Source organism: Mesoplodon densirostris, chromosome 9, assembly GCF_025265405.1.
Source record: "Mesoplodon densirostris isolate mMesDen1 chromosome 9, mMesDen1 primary haplotype, whole genome shotgun sequence".
Classification (NCBI taxonomy): domain Eukaryota; kingdom Metazoa; phylum Chordata; class Mammalia; order Artiodactyla; family Ziphiidae; genus Mesoplodon; species Mesoplodon densirostris.
In genome coordinates, this window is record NC_082669.1 from 72,860,060 (window position 1) to 72,878,653 (window position 18,594).

Below are 18,594 nucleotides of genomic sequence, written 5' to 3' on the forward strand. Positions count from 1 at the left end.
GCTCAGCGGCCATGGCTCACGGGCCCAGCCGCTCCGCGGCATATGGGATCCTCCCAGACCGGGGCACGAACCCGTATCCCCTGCATCGGCAGGCGGACTCTCAACCACTTGCGCCACCAGGGAGGCCCGAGGTCAAAGAATTTTGATTAAAGGTGTAGGATATAACTTGGCATGTGTGTGTGCTAAATATAGCCGGAGAACTAGCTATCATAGCTATGAAGCATTGTTGCTCACCTGTATATCTATGAGTTTGAGTTTAAATTTTAGAAGGCAAAATCAGTCATTCATATAGTGTATAATAAGATAGGATCTTGCCTTCTATAAGCAGCTATAATGTTCTGGTCCCCAGCTATCTTAGCATGATCAGCCAATAGTTCTCTAACCCATTTTCTTCTCTCTGTCCCCACCAATCCTGTACTCTGAATTCAATGTTTCTCAGTCAGAGGATGCACTTTTACATGTCAAAAGGCCCCACGTGCCTTTTCACGTATTGTTTCCTCCTCCTAGAAAGTCTTCCCCTCGCTTCTCCTTTTCAAAAGCCAGCTCAGACATCATTTCCTCCACAAGCTTTCTCAAGTCTCCCAGGCTCTCCTGGTATTTAAATTTACTGGGGCACAGGCAATATTGGATTGTAATTTCATGTTGATACTTAAGTCTTATATCTGTTAGACACCCAAGGACAGGTGCCAGGTCGTATTTATCTTTGGATTCCCAGCACCCAGCACAGGCCTGGTATAAAGAAGATACTCAATACATTATGAGTATGAATGATGAACGAAGTAAATCTGAATAAAAGGCTTTTTGGTTAAGACCAGGCTTTTCAAGCTGAGGCTAGAACATCAGCTTCTAGTATAATCTGCTTCTTATTTCAGGTACATGAATCATACTGGAAAAATAAAAGCTGGGCTCTGGACATGGTGAGATTCAAGCTTCTTTCATGTCAAATATATTCCTATCCCTTTCACTGAGATCTGGTCATATCTTCCCTCTGGTGATTACATGTTAAAACTGTTTAACTCTTAAGGCCCAAATCAGTGGGATAAGTACCAGGAATGCCCACTTTCAAAGATAAGGCGACAAATCAACTTTATTTTATGAACCACAGAGTTTAAATTTAGAATGCTTAATCCTCGAAAGTCAAATTCTTCCAATTGAATTTGCATTCACCCATGATAATTCTTTTCAAGTGTTAGACATTTCCTAAGTGTTAGACATTTCCTAATCTCTCTGTGAAGAAGCCAACACTTCTTGAGTCCACAGAAATTTGTCTGTTGCACCAACCTCTTTTAAACACGTTGGACTCTAAGCTCCAGGAGGACAGGGCCATGTCTGCCTGTTCATCACTCTGTGCCCAGAGTCTATCCTATCTCAGGTGCTCTAATGCTCACTGAGTGAATGACTCTATGAGCAAGCCTTAGACCATGACTGGCATGCCAGATGTTGAATGAGTGAGAAGTACTATCAGTTACCAACATCTTGCTATTAACAAGTGTCTGCCTTAAAGATGCTAATGTCCCAGTTTGCCCTGTTCAGTAATTAAGCTAATGGAAAGTCCTGTGGCACAAAATGTCAGAACCTACTCTCTAGCTGGAAAAGCTGAAGAGCCAGCAACATGCCTTGGGTGCTGCCCACTGCCGTTCACTGACAGACCTCCTGTGGACAGATTTTGGCCAACTCTCCTTTTTTTTTTTTTTTTTTTTTTTTTTGCTGTACGCGGGCCTCTCACTGCTGTGGCCTCTCCCGTTGCGGAGCACAGGCTCTGGAGACACAGGCTCCGCGGCCATGGCTCGCGGGCCCAGCCGCTCCGCGGCATGTGGGATCTTCCGGGATCGGGGCACGAACCCGTGTCCCCTGCATCGGCAGGCGGACTCTCAACCACTGCGCCACCAGGGAAGCCCCAACTCTCCTTTTAAGCTGCAGGTCTCCCCTCTCCTATCCAGAAGTCCTAGACGTAGGGAGAAGCAGGCCTCTGGAGCACTGGGGAAGGGGTGTGGGTGTGGGTGGATTGAGGAAATAAATTATTAGAACTGTGGGTTTCCTTTCTGCCTTTTGACGTTTTACCTGATGAACCAGATGTGTGAACACTATTAACATTACAAGACAAACAATTTTCATATGCATAGAAATGAAAGAGCCAGGCTGGTAGAGATACCGCTGTTTCTCTCAGCCCTCAAGGCAGCCTAGAAGAGCTGGGAGTGGCTGGAATATCTCTGCCAGTGAATCCCAGGAAGTAGCCTCCATTTGAAGTCTTATTTATGTGTTTATAGCAGTGTGCCCCATTATCCATCCATCCATCCATCTGTCCACCCACCCGTCCAATTTTCTATGTGTCATTTACAATTTTTTTTTTAAAGTTTGGAAATGTCATTTACTCAGTTTGTTTTGTTGATCTCCTCTAAGGGGAGAGGAATCTCCTACAAGAAGGCCAAAACTACCCACACACATCCTAGGCTCAAATGAGAACATCATCTCTACACCTGTTTTGATATTGGTAACTTGTATCTTCTTTCATTTTCTCTTGCTTAGTCAGGCTAGAAATTTATCAATTTTATTTATCTTTTCCAAGGACCAAGTTTTGATTTTGTTGATTTTCTCTACTGTTTTCTTATTTTCAATTTCATTCATCTCTAATATTTACTATTTCTTTTCTTCTGCTTGCTTTAGGCTTAAATTGCTCTTTTTTCTCTAGTTTCCTAAGGTGGAAACTTTACTGGTTTTAGATCCTTCCTCTTTTGTAATATATGCATTTAATGGTATAAATTTCCCTCTACGCACGGCTTTCACTAAAACCCACACATTTTGATAAGTTATATTTTCATTCTACTTAGTTTAAAACATTTTGTAATTTCTCTTTAGACTTCTTCTTTAAACTATGGGTTATTTGATAGTGTGTTTTCAATTTCCAAACATTTGGGGGATTTTCCATCTATCTTTCTGTTATTTATTACTAGTCTAATTCCATTGTGAAGTAGAACATACTTTGTATGATTGCTCTTCTTTTAAATTTGTTAAGATGTATTTTATGGCCCAGAATGTGGTCTTATCTTGGTGAATGTTTCTTGTGAGGTTGAGAAAAATGTGTATTCTGTTGTTGGGTGGATTTTCTATTAATGTTAATTGGATGTAGTTGACTGATGGTGCTTTTCAAGTCATCAATATCCTTATTGATTTTCTTTCCACTTGATGTATCAATTACTTACAGAAGGGTACCAAAAACTCCAGGATAATAATGGATTTGTGAATGTCTCCTTTCAGTTCTCTCAGTTTGTCTCATGTATTTTGATATCTTTGTCCATCCCCTTACTTTCACCTATTTTAGTCTTTATATTTAAGTGGGTTTCTTGTAGAAAACCATATAGTTGGTCTTGCTTTTTATCCACTCGGACAATGTCTGTCTTTTAATTGGAGTATTTAGACCATCGACATTTAAAATGACTATTGATATAGTTAGATTATATCTGCCATGTTTGTAACTCTTTTCATGTGTTGTATTTGTTCTTTATTTTAAATTTTCTCCCTTTTTTTGTCTTCTGTTTTGAGTATCCCAATTCCTCCCTCCTATCCCTTATGACTTTGCTGTCATTCATTTCACTGATCCATATGCTATAATCATCTAACACATTTTAATATTATTATTTTAAGCAAAGAGTTATCTTTTCGATGAATTAATAAGAAAAAAATATATTTTTATTTTACCTTCACTTATTCCTTCTCTGACACTCTTCCATTCTTTACGTAGATTCAAGTTTCTAACATATATAATTTTCCTTTTGGCTGAAGAATTTCTTGCAGAGTAGGTCTGCTGGCAGTGAATTTCCTTGGTTTTGGTTATCTTAGAAAGTGTTTCTCCTTCACTTTGGAAAGATAATTTCACTGGATATGGAATTTTAGGTTGGTGGTTTTTTTTTTAACACTAAATATTTCACTCTACTTTCTAAATGCTTGCATGGTTTCTGATGAGAAATCTACTTTAATTTTAATATTTGTTCCTCTACCAGTAAGATGTTTTTCCTCCTCTGGTTTAAGATTTTCTCTTTGTCTTTGGTTTTCTTCAGGTGGAATATGATATGCGTGTGTGTGTGTGCGTGTGTGTGTGTGTGTGTGTGTGTGTGTGTGTGTGTGTGTGTGTATTTATCCTGCTTGGTATCTTATAAGCTTCCTGGATCTGTGGTTGGATATCTATCTTTAATTTTGGAAAGTTCTTGGCCATTATTGATTCAATATTTCTTCAGTTCTATTCTCTTTCTTTTGGTATTTTAATTATACATATATTATACTTTTTGCAATTGTCCCTCAGTTCTTTGATGTTCTAATTTTTTTCCTTTTGGCATTTCAGTTTAGGAAGTTTCTACTGACTCATTTTCAAGCTCACTAATCCTTTCCTCAGCCATGTCAAGTCTACTGAAGAGCCCATTAAAAGCATACTTTATTTCACTTCTGTTACAGTATTTTTTTTTTACAACTTTATTGGAGTATAATTGCTTCACAATGGTGTGTTAGTTTCTGCTTTATAACAAAGTGAATCAGTTATACATATACATCTGTTCCCATATCCCTTCCCTCTTGCATCTCCCTCCCTCCCTCCCACCCTCCCTATCCCACCCCTCCAGGCAGTCACAAAGCACCGATCTGATCTCCCTGTGCTATGCGGTTGCTTCCCACTAGCTATCTACCTTACGTTTGGTAGTGTATATATCTGTTACAGTACTTTTTATTTATACCCTTTCCTTTTGATTCACTTCTAGAGTTTCCACATCTCTGCTTATATTACCCATCTATTCTTTCATGTTGTTTACTTTTTCCATTAGAGTCTCTAATCCTTTTAATCACAGTTATTTTAAATTCTCTGTCTGATAATCCCAGCATTTGTATCGTATTGCAGTCTGCTTCTGATGATTGCTTTGTTTTTCCAGGCTGTTTTTTAATTGCTTTTTGGCATGCTTCTAACTTTTTGTTGAAATCCAGACATGCTGTATCAGGTAACAGGAAGGGAAATACACAGACCTTTAGAGTGATGGTTTATGTTAATCTAGCAAGGAACTGGGGTATGTTAAATGTTTGCTATACCTGTAAGTGCCAGAGGCTTCAAATTCCTCTAGTGTCCCTGTTTTTGTCTACCCTACTGACCTTGAGCTTCCCTAAATACTCCTCCTCAGAGAGAGGTTGTATCTTGCAGAACTTTCAGGTATAATCCAGTGTTATTATTTTGGAATCTAGTGGTATAGATTCCAAATAGGTAGGATATGGGTGAGGGATAGCACTCCATAACTTTCCAATTAAATCTCCATCTTTTAGGGGTCCCATGTCTTGTGGCTGTCACCTTCTCAGGTGTATCTCCAGTAGTATAGCTTTCCCAGTAGCATAGCTACAGAGTTTCCTACTGATTTCCTTGAGGTTCTGACTGCTGTTGATTATGTCTTCCCCAACCCCAACCCTGTGGTTGAGATAAGAAGTCTAAAAAGGAATGCAATGGGAGAAATTCCTTTCCCCTAGCTGGGATAAAGGTTTGGAGAACAGGGCTTCGTTATGGAGAAGGCTCTGTCATATTCCATGATTACTCACCTCTTTCCCCTCCCAGAGCCATGATGGAGGTGGGCAGTGGGGGATGGGGGACTCTCTATAAGATCTTCACTGAGAGAATCTGCTAGGCTTATTGGAAATAAAGCCCATGAAAGTATGCCCCCACAGGACTGCAACCCCCAAGAGTTTCTCACTCTCATACTAGCAGTCATCAGAACTGCCAGCTAAATGATCTTACAGCTTACGGCTCCAGTAGATTCTGCTTCAGGTGAGCAGATCTGGCTGTGACTCTCTGGATGTACCTGACTCTCCAGATTCCATGGCTGTGGTCTCCCCTGTAACATCAGTTCTCTCGGTAGTTCCAAGAAAATTGTTGATTTTCACTTTATTCAGTTTCTTCTTACTGTAAGGATAGGAGTGACAACTCCTAGGCTCTTTACAGGTTGGGGTGAAGCCAGAAGTTCCTTCACACCTGTTTTACATAATTCGCTGTCCCAATCAGAGTGCTTGAGTCCTGGCAAGTTGCTTGGCTGCCAACTACACCCCTCGTAGCCTTCTTTAGGTTACAGACTCTTGTTGCTGCCAATTTCCTCACGCCTTGTCCTGCTCGGCTCCAAGTGTTATATAACCATGGGGACCTCAGCTGGAGCTGAGCAGAGCCGGTGCTCCCTGTGTTATCAGGTGGTCTTGAAGGAAGGCAGCCCCACAGGAGGTAAACCATGAAGGCTGGGGACTTGCTGCTTTAGTTAAGGATGCTCTTTTGGAATATGATGAGCTGTTGGATACCTACTTCCCCATATCTTGGAGAAGAAAGAAATGCTGTGTAACAGATGACCTACAGACCCTAAGGCATGCCCTTACGTCACTCAGTGTTTTATATGGTAGCACTGTGACGGGCTTGACACAGAAGGATTCATAGGGACTTGAGGTGAGTTATACTTATGTAACTTAAGAAGCAAAGATCTTGTTATCCGTCTCCTTGGCTGTATCCTCTCCCTGTTTTCTTCCTAAACAGTACTTTTGTAGTGCTTTTGATTTTCCTTACCCATAGATAGGGTCATCTTATGCAGACCTGGATTCACCTTCCTCTTATAATGACTGAAATTACAGGGCAGGCATTATTCACTTCAACACTGATTGATAAATAGGATGTGTAATGTTTACATTCCTCTTAGATAATGACACGGGACGATAAAGAAGCAACCTATTGATCTATGTGATATTTTTGGCACCAAGGTGCCTGAAGCATCCAGATAAATCTGATTAATTTTGTTCATGGACAGATACTATGTATCACAAGATGCCAAGAAGTAAAAAATTGGCTCCCTGATGGCCCCTCCAAGGGCAAATACCTCTAAATTGGGGGCAAGGGAAATTCCTCCATCTTTTCAGAAAATGCCACCTCCCATACCCTCTGTTATGGAATGTAGGCTGTCATGGGGAACAACATGATAGGGAGGGTGAAGAATATTGCAATGTTAAGAGTATTTAAGCAATATTCACCTTTGGGAAAATTTTCTCCCTTAAGCTGGGTTTGAACTGTTTCACAATATTTCCCATGATGCTGAAGAATATCAGGCCTTTAAAAGTTTTCTAAGATTTTTTTTGGAGCCATCTAGTCTCTCCTCCCTTTCCCAGACTTCACTGAGACACCAGGCAGGTAACTAAGAAGGAGGAAATGAAAGGGATTGGGGTGGAAGTGCAGAAGGGAGAATATGAACATAAATAGAAGGTTAGCAGAGGCCCAGAGGATGGACGGAGATGAGTGGAAAAGGCTTGAGAGAAGACTGGTGACAACAGAGAGAGGGCAATTCCTAGGGCTGTACGTAGAAAGGAAGTGAGAGAATGCAAGACATGGTGGAGATTCGACAAGTGATCAGTGAGAGAAAGAATAAGACTAGGTAAGAGATGTAAAAGGAATGAAGAAAGGAAAAGGAGCTGAGTTTAAGAGATGTGTAACTGTGTGTGCGTGTGTGCACGCACACACACACGCACACACACAAACACACACACCAACCACAGAAGCATAGCTACCAAAGAAGGGCTTGGCCCACTGCAGTCAATAACTGTACTGAGCAGACAGAACTATTTGCAATAACTTGGAAATCATACCTTGTTTTGTTTAAGGGCACCTTTCTCTTTCATATGAGGGCAGTCCTTTCCCGTCACCACGGCTTTGATATCTGCCACTGGCACTGCAATTCATAAGAGAAAATGAAAGTAACTACATCATGTGACTGCTTAAGTGTCCATAAAGTAGCAAGACTAAGCATCGAGTCTGCTGCTACGGCTGCCATTCCCAGACACTACCGCTAGAAGACAAAAGAGTTGAAAAGAAAAGAGAAGTCAAGCGGTGTCCAGGGCTAGGGACTAAAATATATCCTTATATCCTGGTAAAAAGCATCCTTGGGGAGAAAAATCTATGTTCATAGTAGAATTTGGTTCAATAAAGCAAATACCTAAAAAAAAACGACCAGAAACAACAACAACAAACCCATCATAGTTGCATTAAAAGTGATGGTATTAGAAGCAGCCATAATAACCATACTAATAGTGGTACTGATACTGATTTTATGGAAGACATCTGTGTGCCAGGAGCAATGCCAAATGCTTCCTACAGATGGACATCTCCTGCTACAGTTGCTACATCTCTTTAGTTTCTGAGTTTTGGATAATGAGGGGAAGTAACCTTATCACAAAAAAATTTATCTGAATCGAAACCATCCTGAACTCTCATTCTCCAAATTCTCCCTTTTACCATCTCATTACTTCTCACAACCATTCTGTGAGGCAGGTTTTATTATTCCTATTTTATGGACAATGAAATTAAACTCCATTAAATAGAGGGAACATTCCTTTCTGACAGGGAAGTGGTAGCTGGTGTTTGTCTTGGAAATCCTGAGAGTAATGCAGTTTGATAAAATGATGTTCTCTCTCATCCTACTCAGAACTTGGGGGAAGATAAAAGATGTGGAAAGGTTTGGGCCTTTAAAGCTTTTGTTCAGATCATCTGATGGAGAGAAGGCAGTAGGACAGTTTGGAAGCTTAGTTTAAAAACCTGCACAGTCATCTGTCCCTTTCCAATTCCTCATCTTTCGCTCCTGTAAGGGACTGTGGATTTAGGAGCTCACTTAGGATCTGCAGAAGCTTTGCGTCATCAATTTCTAGACTCCTCTAAGGATGAAGATAATGAGAGATTTCATGATTAAAGTTCATCTATTTTTATTGGGGCATTGGGTTTGGGGGTGACATTTAGATGAAGAGAAAATTATAAAATATACAGAATGTCAGAATAACGTAACAGGAAGGCTCTTGAAAAGCTAACATTGTCCCTGTACCCTTAAGTTGCTAAGAACTTTGTCCAAATCTATGACACCTCTAGAGCTCTCTCAAACCCTAGAGAAGAGTGAGGCTGTGAGGAACTCTTCCAGGATTCTCTGCAGGCACCCCCTGCTAGCTCTCCCACCACGTCTGTCCCTCCAGCTTGCAGTCCTGATTCTAGATCTCTTTGGTAGACCTGACTTGTACTCACTAATAACTGCCTCTCCTCTCCTTCCGGGCTTATGGAAGACTACTCTTCCCAGCAACTTCTGCAGTTAGGTGGAGCCATACGATTAGCTCTGGTCAATGAAATGTGAGAGGAAATGGCCTCTTTCTTAGCTGAGGCAGTGAGAAGTCCACGCCTACCAGCCTCTCTTCTCCAGCCACAGGGACTGATCCGGTCATATGGTCCATCCAGATGGCACAGCTGTGGGATGGCAGAGCAGCCATTGGCCTGAGTCTCTGTGATTGTGTGGAGGGGTCCTTTGAAAGCCCATGTCAGTTATGTAACGTGAGGAGTGAGAAATAAACTCCTGTTGTCCTGAGCCACTGAGATTTTGGAGGTTATTTATTCTTGCAGCAAAATGTAGTGATGCAGCCTCTCCAGAACGGCATGACCCTTGACCTTGGACCGCTTTCCTTCTCTGCCTGGCTGCTCAAGATTGGCATCTTCTTTTAGACGGTCCTTGTGATTCCTGAACCTACCTTTGACCTGACTTCAGTTCTCCTCAAAACCATTTTCAGAACCAACAATCAGCCCTCTTCTCAGTGGCTGACCTGGCTACCTAATCACTACCCCAGGAGGAGATACTTGGGCACTTTGGGAAGCTGGGTTTACTTAAGATTTACTTTTCAATGAAAATCCACCACCAAAGTGAATTTGTGATATAGTTAACATACCAAATCCAAAAACCTCCTCAAGCTTCAGATGGAGTTTGAGTCACAGGGTAGTCTTCTGTTGTATAATATGTAACATGGTCAATGAAGATCTATAAATAGTAAGTTACCCCTTGGCTTTGAAGATCTATAAATAGTAAGTTACCCATTGGCTTTGAAAACTGGAAAAGATTAACCCAGAACAGGACAAGAGTAACACTAAAGTCTGTCGTGGGAGCAGTCTTTAGAATCTCTAATGAGAAGGAATCAGCGGAGAAAAAGCACTCTTCCACCGTGCTTGTGGCATTACATATTTTATGTATTTTATATGCATTGTCCCCTGTCAAGGAGACGAGCTGCTATATTACTCACAGGATTATGGCTAAAAGGAAAACACAAAATTCTAAAAATACAGCATGGCTTTTAAAGGTTGCTCTTTACATAGTTTGTCTCTAGATGCACTGCAAGATTAGGCATCAGAAGGGCTAAAATGCTGTCCTCTCTAAACCCATGAGCAGAATCAGACCCATATCCTTTGAATCTACACTCTTAAGAGGCAACAGAGGGCCCTTGATTACTTCAAAGCAGGGCTGGTGTTTCTATCAGGCCCTTTTTTGTAGAAGCAACATAACTAAGTGGGGTTCAGAGATATGAGAACCAGGAGGGTCACCACTGGTTCCCTAACGCCCACTCTAACTCCTTGCGGCCTGGCGTCATTTCTTTCAATGCTTTTTTCAGTTTGAGCTGGATTGAGACAATCTTTAATTCAACACTCCCATTTTATAGATGGGAAGACTGAGGACTAAAGAGAAGAAATAAATCATACAACGTCACACAGCTAGTGAGGGACAGAGCTGGGACTGCTGCTCTTTCTTCTATTCTATGGTCCCTTGCTAGGCCATGATTTTTCCCTATATTTGGAAGACGTCAGCCCCCCAAATCATGCTGAACACAGCCCTGGAAGTGGTTATCACTTCAGATATGTTCAGGAAACTCTTTGATTGCTACTATCTGGGGAAGGAACTTTAATTGTGATTTTAAAAATGCCTTTGAAAAAGTAAATGTGGCCACCATGATAAAAATTGTTCTAGCTTTCACCCCCGGGAGCCAAACTGAGGCAGAAATTACCCCAGGAAGTAACCAGTAAGCCATGAGCACTTGCTGTATACACAGCTCCATCATGGAAGCTCCTATGGGCAGAAATACAGAGGAGGGGCAGGCTGATCCCAGTACAGTTTAGTAAAGAATCTGGACTCTAACTTGGAATCCTGGAGTGGTTGGAAGCGCTGTGCTTTTAGAATCACAGAGCCTGGATTTGAATTCTAGATGTATCTACTGGCTATACCACTTTGGGCTTAAGTTCTTGGAGCATAAGCTTTCTTGTCTACAATGTAGAAATATAACACCATCCATCTCATAGGGTTGTTCTGAGAATTAACTCAATGCTGGAGCCAAGATCATTGCTGGCTTTGAATCTAGGTGGTCTGGAGAAGGGGGTAAAAATCTAGGCCATAGAGTTGGATGGCTGCATTCAGATCTTTGCTCTATTATTTATTGGACATGTGACCTTCAACAGGTTACTTAACTTTTCTGTACCTCATTTTCCTAATCCTGATTTTCCAATGATACCTACCTCTTCAGGTTGTGGGGAGGATAATTTATTATGTAATGTAGAGCTCTTAGCACAGTGCCTGGTGTCGAGTAAACACTCAAAAGATGTTATTTGCTATTATTCTCATTATCAATAGTCAAAATTAATTCTCTCTGTAGATGAGGCGCCTGAATTATTCCCCACGCTTCAATGACCCAAATTGCCCACTTTGCTTTGCTGTGGCCCTTGCTTCTCTCCTCTGCTGTGACAGGCTTAATGGCCTTGTGTGAGGGAGCAAAACCCTTTGATGTGGGAGTGAAGAGTGCTGGCCTAGATTCTTTCAAAGGGAGTCTCTGAGGGGCGCAGGCATTGCTGGACAGCAGAGGAGTCTGGTGCTTAGTGGGGGTGATGAGAGTCTCTCTAAACCCGGTGGAAGGAATGTGGGGCAAAGGGTTAGGAGATGTGGGTTTTCAAGGGCCGTGTTTCCTGCCTAACAAAAGGAATACGAGAAGAGAGATTTGCTAAACCTTTAGACATGACAACAGTTTAGGAGAGGTCCTCAATCTCCACTTGCACTCTCTGGATTAAGAGGATCCAATTATGCTATTTGATTCACCAATATCTCAGTATTCAGCACTGATTAACTCAAGGGGTGGAAGACAGTTTCCCCCTTGGTCGCAAGAGAGGGCAATTGTACACGGCAAGAGCAAGGGTACTTGAACTGAATTAAAGGAATGTCTCATTTTTCTAGTGGAATGAGGTTTTTGACTCAGGGCTCCAAGAGGATGGACTATTTTGCTCCAGGCAGGATGCGAACTGTAATTAAATGTAAACCAGATGGCAGGCCTGAAGCAGCAAACTTTAGTTTCCTAGGCTGGGACCTTCTCATCTCAGGCACATAATAGTTTCATTTGATTTCATTACATGAAATATACCCCCTCCCTGGCACACATGTGCATACAGATATAATCTCCTCAACACACACACACACACACACACACACACCCCACATCCTCCCATATGCACACACCTGCACAGGTACTCATTCTTGGTTTGCCTTGCAATGGATAACTGTTTACCGAGCAGCTCTTCTGGAACTCTGAATTACTAGACTTCAAAGGCCGCAGAGGAAAGGAGTGGATGAGTTTCACAGCCACTGTCAGAGGGACTGATGCCACCCTTTCCCAGAAGCAGCCTCACTCTGTGGCCACGACCAAAAACTGTTTGGAGATCTGCAGCTCTGTCGTGGCTCTTCTGCAATCACCCTGGCAAGCTGGCTCTCCCTGGCATCGGCCCTCGGGTTTCTAGCCCAGAGACCGTCCCTACTCAAGGCTCAGGTGCTGTCCACGCCTTGACCTTCTCTAGGGGCAGGGCTACCGATTTCCTAAGCAGCACAACCAGCGAGAATGAGAGTGCTGCATTTAAACCTACAATCCACGCCAATCTAGTGCCTATCTGTGGGTTGAGGAGTGGATTAGACCCCTATAACTATGGAGATAAATAACACACCCAGTGAGTGGGAGAGCCGAATCTCTGGGCCACATGGGTTAGGAATGAATCCAGCTGTGGTTTTTTCGTTTTTCTGCCCAGACCACTTTCCCTATTTCCTGGTCAGGTTAAGAACGAGGCGGTGAAAGACTTCATATAGAGCTTGTGGTTGCTTTGACCTCTAACTTTTCATTTTACTGCATTAGAGCAGAGATTCCAAATGGCTGGCCTCTGGACAGTTCTGAGTTCACGAGGGAGGTTTCATCAGTGAGTTTTTCACCAGTTAATAGCAAACAGAGGAAAATGAAGACACTGCTGTGAGTTTTCACACAGCTAATTTAATTTAGTACAAGGGACTGTCCTTTATTCCAAGATTAGGCCTTTCTGGTCTTTCCTTTTGTTTGATCAAGAGCCCTTTTTAAAATGAAAGGAATGTGATATTAAATTTTAGTTAGATTTTCTTTTATAATAGCCTTTATTTCTGCCAAAACTGAAAGTCGGCAACCCACTGTCGATTCACTTTTCTTGTTCTTTTAAAATATTTACGTATTGGTGAAAGCCAAATTTAGGGACTCATTATGAAGCGTGTCAGGCAACATCTGGCTCCACACTTCTCAATTTGAGTGCTCATCGGAAACGCCTGGAGGGTCTGTTAAGACAGAGGTTGTTGGCCCCAGCCCCAGAGTTTCTGATTCATCAGGTCTGGGAGTGAGGATCTGAGAAGCTGCATGTCTAGTAATTTCCCAGGTGATGCTGCCGCTGGTGGTCCAAGGACCACACTCTGAGAACCACTGGTCCAGCTCTGTCCATGGTGGGATGCGGAAGGCTTTCTGAGACCTGAAGGGAGGGTCCTTATCACAGGAGGAGGCCTGGGGAGACCCTATAGCAGGAATGCATAGACACTGCCCCAGACTCTGCGGTACTGGGTTTCAAATAACGTGGGCTGAAGAGGCAGTGCTCCCGTGAAAGGAAATAAGATTGCCTTCTGAACTAAATGACACTATGAAGACCAGACTGTCTCATTTTTAAGCTGGAGGAAGCGAGAATGTTCCAGGCTGTCTGTCTGATATGTCAGCCCAGAGTCTCAGTGTGTCAGGAATTTGCCACTTGTGGTTTATTTTCCCCTGTGATGGCCATGAGCTGAAAGGAAGACAGTACAGATTTGGCTTCCATAGGCCCTGGGGTGACAAGGGGGAAGGTGCTAGGATCTGGAGGTAAGGATTCTGTTTGTGACTTGTTTATATGACTCATGGCAGGGTCAAGGTGACTTTTAAAAGTTATTTTAAAGTGTCTTTACTTTTTTCTCATTCTTTGATTTCTCTACCTGAGATATCCTCTGAGGCTATGTCTAACTTTATCTCATTTCTCTTCCAAATTAATCCATTACCTTTGTGTATTTTAATATTTCTGTAATACTTTGTTTAATTAGTACACTTAATGCTGTCTAAAAAAACCTGGAACCTGCTTTGGTGTTGGGCTAAAATAATCTAGCGTATGACTGGCTCTTTAAAAGACATGGTACAGAAATAGCAAATCGGTATAAATAATATGTATTTTGGGGAATATTTAGGAAACAATAGAATGTTATTGAGTGTCTGAGTTACTTCTTTGAAGTAAACTAGCCATATTTGGATCTGCCATTAGCTCTGCATTATAAATGTGGGATACAGTAAACTATAATGCATAAACGTGGTGAGATCAAGCACATGATTCATGTGAAATTATTTTGGGTCATCAGAAAAAGACAACTGACAATCAGGTTTATATTGTTTTTGCTCCTTAGAATAACACCTGGACCAGTAACGTAAAAGTGGGTGTTTGAACCCCAGGTTTACGTCTTTTAGGAAAGATAGGTGAGCATTCCTTTTACACCCTCCCCTCTTCAGTCCCAAACCACAAATCCATCAAGGTCTTATGCTGAGAGATGGCTCAGGCCAGGACTCACAGCTAGATGAGACATGCCTAATGGGTTTACTTAGGTTGATAGTCTTTCTGCATGATATTCTGTGACCAGGAAACGAACAAGCAACCAAAACTCAGGCCTCCAATACAGGAGAGGCACTTACGTTTGTCCTGCAAGGAATCGTGGGGCACTTCTCCCTGAGGACTTTCTTCCAAGTCTCCATAATGCAGGACCTTGTGGTTTGGTGAAAGCCGACAATACCAAAACTTGTCTGGGGGGAAAAAAACACAAATTTGCCAGGTAAGCAATTCTGGTTTCCAGAAAATATTGACATCCTTATTTCGTCATAGTCTTGCCTGGGAGAACACGCAGTTCCTTCGATTTTAAGTCCTCAAGAAGGAATGACTTCTAGAGCCCTGGCAGTTAGTCCCTTTTCGATTTTGATATTTAGTTAGCTCCTGTCCTTCTTGGTAGACATTTGGTACCACTGGGAAAGTTATCAAATCCTTTGAGGACAATGGCAACAGGGTTTCTGAGGTGGTGGCTTCCAGAGGGTTATTTCATTCAGTATCTATAATGACTAGGGGATTAGTCCTTATTCAGTTGGGCCTGACAAAAGTGGGGAGGGAGATGAAGAAAAAAAAGCTTTCTCAGAATTTTTCTGCTTCCACTTTCCTCTGTGAGATTTTAAGACTGATGAGATGGTTGTGCCATATCTCAGTTGGCATATCAAACCCCTCACCCCTGAGGCCTATGCACACAAACTAATCAATGAATAAATTGTTAGGAAGCTAGTGATACACACAAGGGATGGAATTCATGAGGAAATACGCTAATAATTCAGAAATTTATCCGAGAATGAGGATATTGCAGTCATCTCCTCTCTCATTCCTAGAGTTTAGTTCTCTTAAATAAGTGTGACCAGTACCTTAGGATCATTCTTATAAAGAAGTCCTTTCTTTAAGTTGACTTCCCCAAATGTAATAAAAATTGTTGAATAAGCTGGTGAGGCAGCAAGAAGGAGGCAGAGAGTGCTCTTTCTAGATAAGAAACTTAGATTGTGACAGCAATCTTTGTGCAGCTCTCAGGGCTGTGCTAGATGCTGCCTCCTCCAGGAAGCCCTCTCTGATTACTGCAGCCAAAGGGACCCTCCCCATCCTCTTAGCTGCTCCAGCATCTCCTTGGATCCTTAGTGCTCCCATGTTAAGACCCTTAGTACTCCCCATTATCTGCCATAGACCCTAGGTAAGCAACTTGCCCCAGTGGGTGCAGTGTGAAAGGTTACTGACAGGAGAGGACTCCAGGACACACATCAGCCCTGACAGTGTGGAGAAGCCAGGGCGCTCTGATGACAACCACTGTCTTTCACAATTGCACTGCACTGGTCCCTTGGCACAGTGCCTGGCACGTGGAAGTTACACAGTTGCTGTTGGCTAAATTGATAAATGAAGACCCAAGGGGACCCAGTCAAGATGCTTAAGGCACAGAGCATCCATGGCCTGTAAACCCCTTTGTGACATTATGCAATTGGCAAACACAGTGGCCTTGGTCAAGTCACCCCATTACTGTGTCTACAAACACAAATTATTTTGAAGCCACTCTGACCAAAAAGGTCTCTATAATGTTTAAGAAAAATGTTCTTCTACTTAAAATTGCTTTCACTGCAAAACCACATTTTAACTACAATTCTTTTTGTAGGAAAGAAAGTTTTAAAACTGGAAGTAAAAGCCACACAATAAACAAAGAAAACACCTAAACTGGATCCACAAAAGCAAAATGCCTCTGTGATTCCTTTCTCATCTATAAACAGGGTTTGAGAATTCCTGAATGTAGCCAGAATATGGCAATCCATATATTTAAAAAACTCTAAACGCTGGTGGGAAAATTTGAGAGGAAAGAAACAGTGCTTTGAGCGCTAGGAAAACATCTGGAATTGCTAAATTTTCAAAATTCTGTTATATATATGTACATACACACACACACACACACACACTCAACAGCACAGGTCATTCTTCTGGGAGAGCATTTCAAACAGAGAAAATAAAGTTATCCCTGAATAATTCATAACCATTTCAATTAGGCAGTTTTCCATGAGGAGAACACATTTGGGAATTTGACTTGTAATCACAATAGGAATTGCAATTCCAAAGGAGAGGGGCAAGTTTTGGCCACGAGCACCAACAGTGCTCTTGGGAACCTGGCATGAGAAATTGTAGAGATTTCTTGCCCACAAAGGACCTTTCACCTTGTCTAAATGAACTGTGATGGCCACAAAGCCAGCTGGAAATATTTCCTAGAGAGCTCTCCTTCCCCTGCTACCTCTGAGATGGGACTTTGGCTAAGTGAGCAACTGAAAAAGGGTGACAGAAAGCTGGGAAGGAAGTTGGTGAGCTGTAGTGCTTGGACATGTTGGTCTTATTTTGAGTGAGGTCTTAGCCTGTTCTTCCTAGAAATCCCTCACTTTTCAAACCAGGGTAAACTCTAGGGATTGGCAGTGGTAACCTGAAGCCCAAGGGTCAATATGGCACAAATGCATCAATCATCCTCAATATAATTGGGGGAGCATTGAGAAATTTAAGTGGTACAAACATATACTGTGGAGTAAAATGCACAACTTACATTCATTTGCAACACTTCAAAAATTTGCTGCGCATACTTTCATAAGTTGTCTATTTAATACGTTATGTCTATTTCTCCAGTAAATATTTGCAGAGTGCCTACAGTACTCTACTGGGTGTAGCAAAAATTATTAGGATGAAAGGCAGACATGAGGGACAAAGCCAAGCAGCTCAAGGAGAAGGAGCTCCCTAGCTCTTAGTGGCAACTTAAAGAAATATGGTGGAAACACTTGTTTCCCAGGTCTGGGAAGTAGGGACCATGACTCAGCAACTCTGCCTATACTACAGGGAAAAACAGGAATAGGGAAAATCTCTTGTGCAACACACTCCTAACTTTCAGAAACTATTGAAAACAGTGGCTATTTATCAGGGTTCTGGGAGGTAAAACAACCGTCTTCCTTGAAAAGCTGTTTGTTTAAAGAAACAAAAAAGGCTACTTGGAACCTTGCCATAACAATACAGGGTGTAGCTGACAGATTTTCCTCTTTCCAGAGGCTTAAATTCTCTTGACTTTTATGACACCACCAGCTTCTGGTTTTCCTCCTGCCTCTGGCTACCTCTTCTCTTATCCTATAGAAGTTCCTCTTTCTCTGTCTACTACTAACATGGTGGAGAGCAAAAGATCTGTGCATCATTTTTTTTTTTTTTTTTCTGTGCATCATTGATGTGAGTGATGTGTTCTGCTCCTCCCATCAAATAGGAAGTCTTGGATGGATGACAAAATATTGGAAAAGGGGCTGAACGGCTTGGGAAGGTTGTTCTGACTCATAAACAAATGGGTGGATACTCAGCCAGTATCTCTCTCAGGATAAAGGCTGGAGTCTTTAGCTCTGAGAAGGTTTAGAGGCATCATAACTTGTGTGTGGCTGTCTTGAAGGCAGAGCCGCTATAAAGGAGACCAGAGATGCCACCTCCGACAAGCAGAGCGCACCGACTTGGTGGGTAAGACAGTTGTAGTGTCAGCCACCAGTGGCAGCTTGATTTGCAGTTTCTTTTATGGTAAGAAGAATGTGTATTTTCTATTCAAAACCCAGCATGATGTTACTAGTTCCCCAATCCCTCTGGGCAATGAATGAGTGGATTGTGTCACTAAAAGCAATTAGCAGGAAGCAGTGAGAACATTAGCAAAGAATGTTTAGTAGCATTTAAAGAGAAAACAGGAGTTAGTATAGAGGTCTTTCAGTCAATTAGAAATGTTAGTACATTAATAGCCATCTTTTCATTCCCCCAACTCAAAAACTGAAAATATGGAGATAATTTTGTGCTTCACTCGTGTG

General features: G+C 42.0%; 1 protein-coding gene across 9 annotated transcripts in view; it reads right to left on the minus strand.

The window, feature by feature from the left end:
- The window catches only part of ELMO1 (engulfment and cell motility 1), a 576,489-nt gene that overhangs the window by 11,161 nt on the left and 546,734 nt on the right, over positions 1 to 18,594 (minus strand). For all 9 annotated transcript variants that reach the window (XM_060107546.1, XM_060107545.1, XM_060107541.1 and 6 more), the window contains 2 exons: positions 14,863 to 14,970; positions 7,633 to 7,715 (listed from right to left, as the gene is read on the minus strand). In XM_060107546.1, coding sequence (XP_059963529.1) covers positions 7,633 to 7,715; positions 14,863 to 14,970 — 191 coding nt within the window. The remainder of the gene's footprint in view (positions 1 to 7,632; positions 7,716 to 14,862; positions 14,971 to 18,594) is intronic.